At 44.8% G+C, this 9822-nt stretch overlaps 1 protein-coding gene across 2 annotated transcripts in view; it reads right to left on the reverse strand.

The window, feature by feature from the left end:
- TNS3 (tensin 3) overlaps window positions 1-225 on the reverse strand; it is a 251867-nt gene extending 251642 nt beyond the window's left edge. The window contains exon 1 of one of the 2 annotated variants that reach the window (XM_014965348.1): window positions 72-225. In XM_014965348.1, coding sequence (XP_014820834.1) covers window positions 72-167 — 96 coding nt within the window. In that variant the 5' untranslated portion in view covers window positions 168-225. The remainder of the gene's footprint in view (window positions 1-71) is intronic. The other variant, XM_014965349.1, reaches the window with a different exon arrangement.
- Between the last annotated feature and the right edge of the window lie 9597 nt (window positions 226-9822).

Genomic DNA, 9822 nt, shown 5'->3' on the forward strand with positions numbered 1-9822 from the left:
CGGCGGCCCCGGCTGCGCCGCAAACCGCCCCGCCGCCCCCGCCACCAGGCTGCGGAGCGCATCCCGCCTACCTGAACCGTCGCCTCAGCCTCTTCCTGCGCCCAGCGGCGGCGGGGCAGGGGGGGCAGCTCCCTCCCGCGGCGCACCAGGCTCGCCCGGCCGCCCATGGGCTCTCTGCCCCCGGCGCAGCCCCCGCACTCTGCCCGCTCCTCACTCGCCGCCGGCAGCCATGAGACCCCCGCCCCTGCGCCGCGCTCCCCCCGCCGCGACCAGCTCCTCGGTCTCCTTCCCTCTGGGGTCCCCCTTTTGTTAGCGGGCTCCCGGGCTGACCACACCGTGCCCCCTCCGGGGCCGGGGCGACAAATCAGAGAGCCGGTGCCGAGAGCTCTGTCTCCAGCCAGGGAAAATGAGCCTTCCCTGTCCTGGTGGGAGGGTTTTTGGATCGCCCGGCGGTACGGATACGGTGACAGCGAAACCACTAACTGGAGAGCAGTCTGCTTCCCGGGGCGCGCTGCTGCGGGGCAGGAGGGAGCTTTCCCGCAATCCGGCGCTGAAAGCCAGCTGGGAGCAGCGGGGGCTTGGGAGAGAATAGTGGGTATTTAAAGTTGACACCGAGAATTGCTTGGAAATCTCCCCTTCAGAAGGGGAGAACCTACGGGAATGTCCCGCTTCTCTGTGTAATCTGCCTGCCTGTGTACGTTAATTAATGCCCGTTAGTTTTTAACAGAAGTTATTTTCCCCGCCTGCAGAAGCATGGGCACTGCCAAGGGGCAGGGAAGAGAACGCCGGGATGGGAGCAGGGTACTGAATTTCACTGAATTTCACTGAATTTTTAGAGATGGAAGGGACCATAGAGATCATCTAGTCCAACTCCCCTGCTGAAGCAGGACCACCCAGAGCTTGTCAGAGCATGTTACTCAGGAGCATCCAGGTGGGTCTTGAAAATCTCCAAAGAAGGGGACTCCACACCCTCCCTGGGCAGCCTGTTCCAGGGCTCCATCACCCTCACCGTGAAAAAGTTCTTCCTCATATTCAAGTGAAACCCTTTATGTTCCAACTTGTGCCCATTGCCCCTTGTCCTCTCACTGGCAACTACTGAAAAGAGGAAGGAGAAGACCTACTACGGTACGCCTAGAGACAGGGGCTCGCGTCACCTCTCTGCCAAAGACCTTCACTGTCCCATCCAGTTTAAGTTTGCAGAAAACTACTGTAGTTTTGCATGTTTTAATTCTTAGACCTCCAGCTTTAGGAAAGGCACAGCTGCTTTACCCACAGTGCTGAGAATCCCACGCCTAAAGGCATAACACTGGATAACTCTCGATACTATAATTATGGGATCGTGGGCAAAAGCTTTCAGCTGTCTTCTCTTTGGGTTTCCAAGTTTCCTCCTCTGCAAAAAAAAAAAGCACATGGTATATATCAGTGCTTCCCTGCCTCTGACACATCCTGAGAAGTTCAAGACACGTTTAGTTGACTGCCATGCTGTAAAAAGATGTCTGTAACTGAACAGCAAAGAGAGTTCATTACCTGTTTCCAAATATTTGAACGTCAGTGTTCTAGCAGAGATGTCTTAAAATAGATCTGGACGAGCTGGGCTGTTAAGTTTTGTCTTTCCTCAAGGAACAGAAGAGATGGGAAATAATTTCTGAATATCTGTGTTGTGATAACATCTGCCACGTTATGATTTAGGTCAAAACAATATGTCTTTTATGCACCTAAAAAGGAAAATTAAGTAATTTGTTTTTAACACTGTTATTATTTGTTTGTACCATCTGGATGTTCTAATGGAGTAGTTGGCCCCCATTATGCCAGGCACTCAACTTCAAGTGACTTAAGTTCTTTTACTTCATTAAATGAGTTGATTTTGTGCATGAAGGAGTTCAGGTATACACTGAGTAGCCTACATGGGGTTGTTTCTGGGCTGTCAGCTTATTTTCACCGCATAAATCTCCCCGTGTTTCTCACCCCGCCCTCCATTGCCTGGACACTGTGCTCAAAGAATCTGAACACACAAACGGATTATTTCTGCAGGACCAGGAACAGATTAAGGGAGAAAGGGTCATTGTACTGGAAGAGCTATTCTTAGATAACTTGGAGGTCTGATATTGTCATGTAAGTTTTTCCTTGAGATGTCTCAAAACATGACTAATGAGCTGTATTTGAAATATCCCAAATGGACTGGCTCAACATGGGAACATGTATGTGAAGGTGACTTTTACAAGCTAGACAAAAGCAACCTCTTCAACTGGCAGTTGTATTGGCTTATCCACTCCAAGGGGAGTCCATCCAGTCCTTGTTGACCAATCCACAAATAAAAGGCATGAATTCAGTATTGTCACTTTGTCAGTATAGGAATGGCTATTGACAAGTTTGAAATCCCTCTGCAGAAATGAAATGGTATAAATGTGAAAATGTGCCCCCTTCTGAAAGACCTTCCAGTGTTTTACTTTACTGGAATGATCACTTCCATTGCTTTAGTGCTTTGATCCTACTTTTAATTTCTGTCATCTTCTAAATATGACTTGTTGAAAAAGGATTTGCAAGCTTAACTAATCAAGCCAATGTTTCATGTGGCTCTGCTGCTTGTTCTGGTATTTTTTAAAAAACAGTATTTGTTTTCTCAAAACCAAAGTAGAATCATGAATTAGAAGGGGACAGAGAGAGAGAGGGATTCTGCTGGCAGATAACTAAGGTTATAGCTTTCTTGACTAGTGCTACCACTTCCCTTTGCATATAGATTCTTCAAAGGCAGCTGGGCAGCTTGTGAGCTAACCGTGCAAAAGAGATCACAGAACTTTATTACAACTTATTTAACAGAGGTAACCAAGAACATTTTGGGACTCAAATGCCAAGTTCCATTCTGGATTATCATTGACTCTGGCACCTTTATGCAAGAAGATTCAGTAGTTATTTATTCATAATTAGAAGGCAATTTTATCTGTGGGTTCCACAAGGTGGTGACCCTGTCCTTGGCACGTCAACTTCCCTTAATTGGAATTTCAGGGAACTCATTACCACCAACCAGATCCAGTGCAGTACCTGTAATGAAAAGGGTGTCTCTTTAAAGAAAGTAGTAAATATGTTTCTTTACAGGAGGGGCACACAAGCATTAATGACCCATCATTATTTAAGTAAATGGGAATGGAAAAGTTTCCTTGACTATTCTGCCCCCCTCCTACTTCCTCCACCATTGTTAGCAGTTTAAAAAGATGGGTTTCAGCCTTGTCACTCGCAAAACCAGGGGGAAATTGGGGAGGTCCAAGGAGTGTGCGGGAAGAAATAACAAAAAATGCACAGATGTGTAGTGATTTCAAATTAACTAACTGTGGCTAAGACATAGATCACTTCCTAGAAAACAATGACCACAGCCTGAGGCAAAGCTAGGCATATTAGCATCAAGTCTGCCATTAACTCTCCAGGAAATGCACTGGAGTCATTAATGAAATTATAGCCAGTTACTTGGCGGGAGAGGGATTAGTCAGGCAAGAGGAACGCCTTCCTTGTGGTGCCATTATTTTTACTGAGCAGCACAAAATTTATATTAATTTCATGACCCTGCATCTGTGTTGGAACATCTACAGAGAAAAAATTAATTGCACAAAAGTTATTTGAAATTCTTTCAAAAGCTCGGTGAATTTTTAGCATTGTTGAAGTGGGAACAGGAGCAGCTCCCGAATTTTGCACATATTGTCAGGGTTGTGCAATTCTCAGCCTTCTGTTCTTCAAATACTTAGCTCCCCTCTGTACTGAACAGTTCTGTTACTCCAGTGCATGACTGCCAAAAGACTCCCGTTAGCCTTAGCTGTGTGTGTTAACAGGCTGCTTCTTATTATTCAGATCATCTGGACAAAACAAAAATTATGTTTTTAGAACAAAGATGTCAGCCAGCTCATCCTTCTTGGGCTGACAAAAAATAACTACTAAATAGGATAGATCAATCTATGCCAGTTTTGAACAGAGCTCAATCAACAGTGCTTTGTGAGAGCAATAATACACTGCATTTAATGCGCAGTGCTTTAAATGGCACAATCTAAGAAGAAGAAACTAAATGCTCTCTTCTGGAGGAGATGAACTAGTAAGTCAGCTAGGCAGAGCAGTACCCAGACCCTCTGACACCAGTGGAATGACAGAGTAATTCATTGGTGTCAGTCACAAGCCCTGCATCTGATAACTGTTCAAGAACATCATTGCTGTTAATAATTTTTTCAAAATACTCTTTTTTCCTGAGAAGGAACATGAATGTGCAGAGTTGAAGGAAAATTATCACGTTTAATATTTTCAGAGCAAGTTCCAGACTCAGTATAATAAGCATTAAATACTAACTTATGACAGAATCACAGAGTGGTTGAGATTGGAAAGAACACCTGGAGGTCATCTGGTCCATCCCCCTTGATCAGCCAGGGCAACCTAGCACCAGTTGCCCAGGACCACATCCAGACAGCTTTTGAATATCTCCAAGGTTGGAGACTCCATCACCTCCCTCGACAACCCGTGCCAGTGCTCGGCCACTCTTACAGTGAAAAAGTGTTTTCTGATGTTCAGAAAACTCCTGTGTTTCAGTTTGTGCTCATGGTCTCTGGTCCTGTCACTGGGCACCATGGAAAAGAGCCTGGCTCTGTCGTCTTTGCACCCTCCCTTCAGGTATTTATACACCTTGCTGAGAGCCCCCTAAGCTTTCTTTTTTCCAGACTGAACAGTCCCAGCTCTCTCAGCCTTTCCTCAATGGAGAGATGCTCCAGTCCCTTAATCATCGTCGTGGCCCTTCACTGCACTCTCTTCAGTACATGTCTCTCTTGTACTGCAGAGCTCAGAACTGGACACAATACTCCTGGTGTAGCCTCACCAGTCTTGGGTAGAGAGCAAGGATCACCTCCCTCAGCCTGCTGGCAATACTTTGCCTCATGCAGCCCAGGATACCGGCAGCCTTATCTCCTGCAAGTGCACGTTGCTGGCACATCTTCAACTTGGTGTCCACCAGGACCCCCAGGTCCTTTTCTGCCAAGTTGTTTTCCAGCTGGGTGGCACCCAGCACATACTGGTGCGTGGGGTTGTCCCTCACCGGGTGCAGCACTCCTTGCTGAACTTCATGAGGTTTCTCTCAGCCCCTTTCTCCAGCCTCTCCAGCTCACGCTGGACGGCAGCACACCCCTCTGGCCACTGTCGGCCTCTCCTCCCAACTTTGTGTCACCAGCAAGCTCACTGAGGGTACACTCTGCCCCATCGTGCAGGTTGCTAACAAAGATGTCAAACAGGATTGGGCCCGGTATTGACTCCGGGGGTACAGTGCTACGTGCCAGCCCCCAGACAGACCCAGCCATTCAGCCGGTTTTCAATCCACTGCACTGCTCAGCAACGGCGCAAGTGTCTCTGAGGCTGTTATGGGAGACAGGGTCAGAGGCCTTACTGAAGGCCCAGAAGCCTCTAGCCACTGCTCTCTCTTTATCTACCGGGTGCATCAGTTCATTGTAGAAGACTATCAGGCTGGTCAAGCGTGACTGCCCCTTGGTGAAGCCATACTAACTCCTTCTGGGGAGTCTTGTCCTTCATGTGCCTGGAAATGGTTTCCAGGATGAGCTGCTCCATAACCCTCCCAACGATCAAGGCGAGACTGACCAGCTTGTAGCTCCTTGGCTCCTCCTTCTTGTCTGTCTTGAAGATAGGAGTGATATTTTCTTTCCTCCAGTCTTTGGGCATTTCTCCCAGCCATCTTGATTGAGCAAAGATTGTTGACAGTGGCCTTGCAATGACATCTCCCAGCTCCCTCAGCATTTGTGGGTGCTTCCCATCAGGACACCTGGATTCATCTCAACAGAAGTTACTATACAGTACACTGGTTGGCTCTGGTACCAGCAAGGTTGTGTGCCAATAGCAGTAAGGAGCTTTGCCTTGGTGGAGCTGATACCCTGGGTATTCTTATCAGGTTCCAGATCTGAATACAGCAGGAGTATGAGGGAGCTGGAATAAACTAAGCCTTAGTCTCATATTGACACACGTATGGATGAACTGTACATTAGAGCCAGAAATGGAAAGTTCCTCAAGACAAGCATAGCTTCTTGACATTGTCAAAATTCCTCTAATTCCTCTCTTCCTCTAATAAGTGACATTACTGAGATATACTTTTAAAACTGTTCAGAGCTTTGTTTAGAAAAAAACTGTGTGAACATAATTCCCATCAAGAACTAAGAACTGAATCTCCATGACCCACTTAGCCAAGACCTGTAACTACCCTGGGTCACAGCCTGAGACCAGCATATGCATATAAACTAATTCCTATGGATTGTTTTGGAGAAAGAACTGAACAAACTTCACATGTCAAAAAGAAACGCTCTGGCCGTTCTCTTATCTCTATCCACTACCCCTGTTAACCTCTCCTTTTGCTACCCCAAAAATAAAACCTAACCAAAAGAATTTTCCCCTCAAAGGGACCAGTGTTAAAAGGCTTCAGAAAAGATATCATTTATCGTGCTCTGCTGTCCAGCTGCAGAAACACCCCTTTCCTGCTCTGCCATCTGATTATGGGGGAAACACTGCTCTTTCACCCCAAGCCAAAAATGTGGGAGGTCGAGAAAGGACAGACAGATGTGGCAGACTTAACAACTTCACTATGTCTGGGAAACGTAATGAAAAGACATGTGTTTTATAATCCCACTATATGTGCCTGGAAAGATTAGAAAGAAAAGGGGGGTTATGCTAAACCATTTAAACTGCTCCCTGTATAGTTATGTCCTTAACTCTCCCACCCCAAATAAAGCCTCACCCCGAAACTAAATAAGTAAGAGTATTATCTTTTGTCAAAAGCTGCTTTACAGTGGGGCTCATGTAGCAGAAAGAAAAAGGCAAACCTCTGCATAAATGCAGACCTGAACGAGAATTGTTCAGGTTTTGTGTTTGTCTTAACTCAGCTTAGCTGTTCATGAAAAGTAAAAACACATGCTTAAAACTGATTTTGTTTTAATGCTGAAAATATTAGCCAAAAGCTTTGGTGGTACCTTTAAAAGAAAGGAAAGTTTAAAAAGCCCAAACATGTTACATAACTCTGCTGGACTTCCAAGAAAAACATAGAGCCATGCAACAGACAGTTCAAGTCTGCAAAATTCCAGATTTTTTTTTTTTTTAAATGCCCTCTGGGGAGAATTTACTGTTTTCCAGACCCTTCCCCCTCCCACCCTCACTTGCTGAAAACCAGCAGTGAAATGCCAGGAAATGGTCCTCAGCTGCAGAAATGTTTTCCTTTGCCCACCGCCCCAGCTTTGGAGCTGCTCCCCAGCCCCTCTGCCCCAGCCCTTTTGGCATCCCACAAGAGGCAGGTGACTGGGGCTTGCTCTCTGCCAGGCTTTTGTTGCCCACAGCCCAGCTCAGCTCTGCAGGCTGCCTTCAGAGGGAAAAAACCCACCACTGACACAACACATGCAAAGAGCAGCTCTGCAGGGCTGCGGGCAGTTTATACAAGCTACTCCCTCCCAGTATCCAATAAACTTTTCCCTTGCAAGGCTGTCTCCCCACTCCTAAACATATCATCAAAACCACCCTTTCTCCTAAGCGTATGATCAAAAACACTCCTTCCAAAGGCACTTGCTTGCTTATACCAAAGGAAAAAAAGAAAAGCTGTGTTTGATATGTTTATGCTGTTATTTTCCAAGAAAAAGTATTTGGTTCTACTCAAAGGTATTTAGTTTTTATGGGCTGCTGAACAGGTGATAAGGCATGCAGGTCGAGAGCAGCACAGCTCATTAAGTCTTACAAACGTATAAGAATAAATATACAGGAGGAGGAAGGAGAGAAAAGTGAGATTTCAAAGTAAAACAAAAGTAGCTTTCAACAAAGTATGTGCATTATACTGCAGGCCCTGAACTGCAGGCGCTTACAAGTGTGCATAATGCTGCTCTTGAAGTAGATTCCAGTGTGAGCAATCCTCATAATTTAATTCGTGTGTGTATTCAGGTATCTCTTCTGCAAAGCTGCGAGGCAGGCTCCTTGACGTGGAAGGCAGAAAGGTCACAAACAATGGACTCTGATTAATTGTGAAGGCTGCAACCTTTGGAAGTCACCGTTCCTCTGCTTTCAGTCACCTTGGACTCCAGCAGCAAGTTTGTCTCTGTTACTCTTTCTTACCACCAATTCTCTCTCAAGAGTGACAACAGAGAGGCCAGGAAGGGCCTTGCCCTCTCCACTCTTTGCTGCCTTCCAGTGAATCCCGACTTGATGTCAAGTCTTCACTTCTCTTTCACTTACCCCAAAAGGGAGATGGAGGAAGGAGAGCCTGACCCATGCAAGACCAACACCTCGGGCAACTGGTTCTGGAGCCTGGAGCCACACAACACTCTACCTGTGCTAACTAACTAGCTTTTACATGAATGTACATGTGCTGGCCCAAGGGGTGAAACTTCTGCACCCTCCAATTTTATCCTTGTCTTTTCCTATCTTTGTAGTTTGGCATCTAAGTCCCCTCCACTTATGCAAACCGATGTGGCTGTATTGCCTCATCCTGTAATTCTGTGCTCCTGAAATTCTCGCAGATCTCCTGCCTGCCAAACGCAAGGGCAAAAAACTTTCATTGTAGACACAAAACCTCCAAGTCAGCTGACACGGGGGCATCAAGAGAGACAATAGCAGGAGAGGTTAAAGATAAATGCCCCGAGCTGAGAGCGGTCTATGTCTTTTAGCTGCTTCTAGATTGATAAATTCCTAGTGCAACTAATATGGTAGAAAACAAGTTTTGCAGAAAAATAAGGAAAACAAACGGAGATATCCTTCAAAGTCATACATACAACCCCCCACCCTCATCCCCCCGTAATCTTAATGCTGCAAAAATCTCACAACTGATCTGACTGTGTAACTGCAGCCTGGGGCATTTACTTACCACTACTAGAGAAACAATGCCAACACTTATTTAGTTACTTTAGTGACTAAAGTTAGTAAAGTTTAGTTTCTTTAGTTACTTTATTCCCAACTATCCCATTACAATTTCCAGGACAAATTCACATTTCCATTTGATAAAAGTTTAGTGATTATTTCCTCTACTCGGACACTGACAAATAAGAATGCTTTTTGCACATGCTAAATGTATATGAATCAGGCTATGTGAAGAATGAGGTTTCTATCTCACGCAGGCTACCCATAATTTATAAATTTGCCTGAATTCCAAATAAAAAAACCTCAACCCTACCATGCTCAAAAATCTACACATACACACACACACACAAAAAAGCCATAATTTATAATATAAATCTTGGGTCTCAAAGTATGTTTTCTTCAGCAGAAACAAACACTGTCTTTCATTTCAATTTTTTAATCCCCAGTGGTAAAGTCAATGAAAGTGAAAAGTCTCTCCAAAACTAAGAAGTTAAAACGCTGAACTAAAAAAAGTCCAGTCAGAACTGTAGTTCCCAAATCAAATTTCCAAATAAAATTACCTACTTTTATTAAACATTTAATTGAAAATTTAACCATTTGTCCTCACACAACAGGACTTAGTCAAAGTTTTACCTTTTAACTTCATACAGAATAGTTTATTGTCTTAAAATTTTAGAAGTAAAAAGCCTGATTATAAATCATTGATTATAGGCAGACTAAGTTTTTGCAGCCAGTCTGTGTCTGGATCTAAAACAAAGAAATAATTAAGATTTTGAAATATATAGGGGTTTTACCGAGCTGGTCTAAGACATAGAGACTAATTTTATTGAATGCCACTGTGATCTGAGAAGCCGAGTTAGTTGCAAGTGTCCATATAAATTCCTTAAATCATCTGTTTTTATTCTGGGAAGCTTCACATTAGGGGTCACGTTCTGCATCCCTTGTTCCCCCAAAAACTCATTGAAGTTT

This window comes from Calidris pugnax, unplaced genomic scaffold (genome assembly GCF_001431845.1).
Source record: "Calidris pugnax isolate Ruff unplaced genomic scaffold, ASM143184v1 scaffold41, whole genome shotgun sequence".
In the NCBI taxonomy this organism is placed as follows: Eukaryota; Metazoa; Chordata; class Aves; order Charadriiformes; family Scolopacidae; genus Calidris; species Calidris pugnax.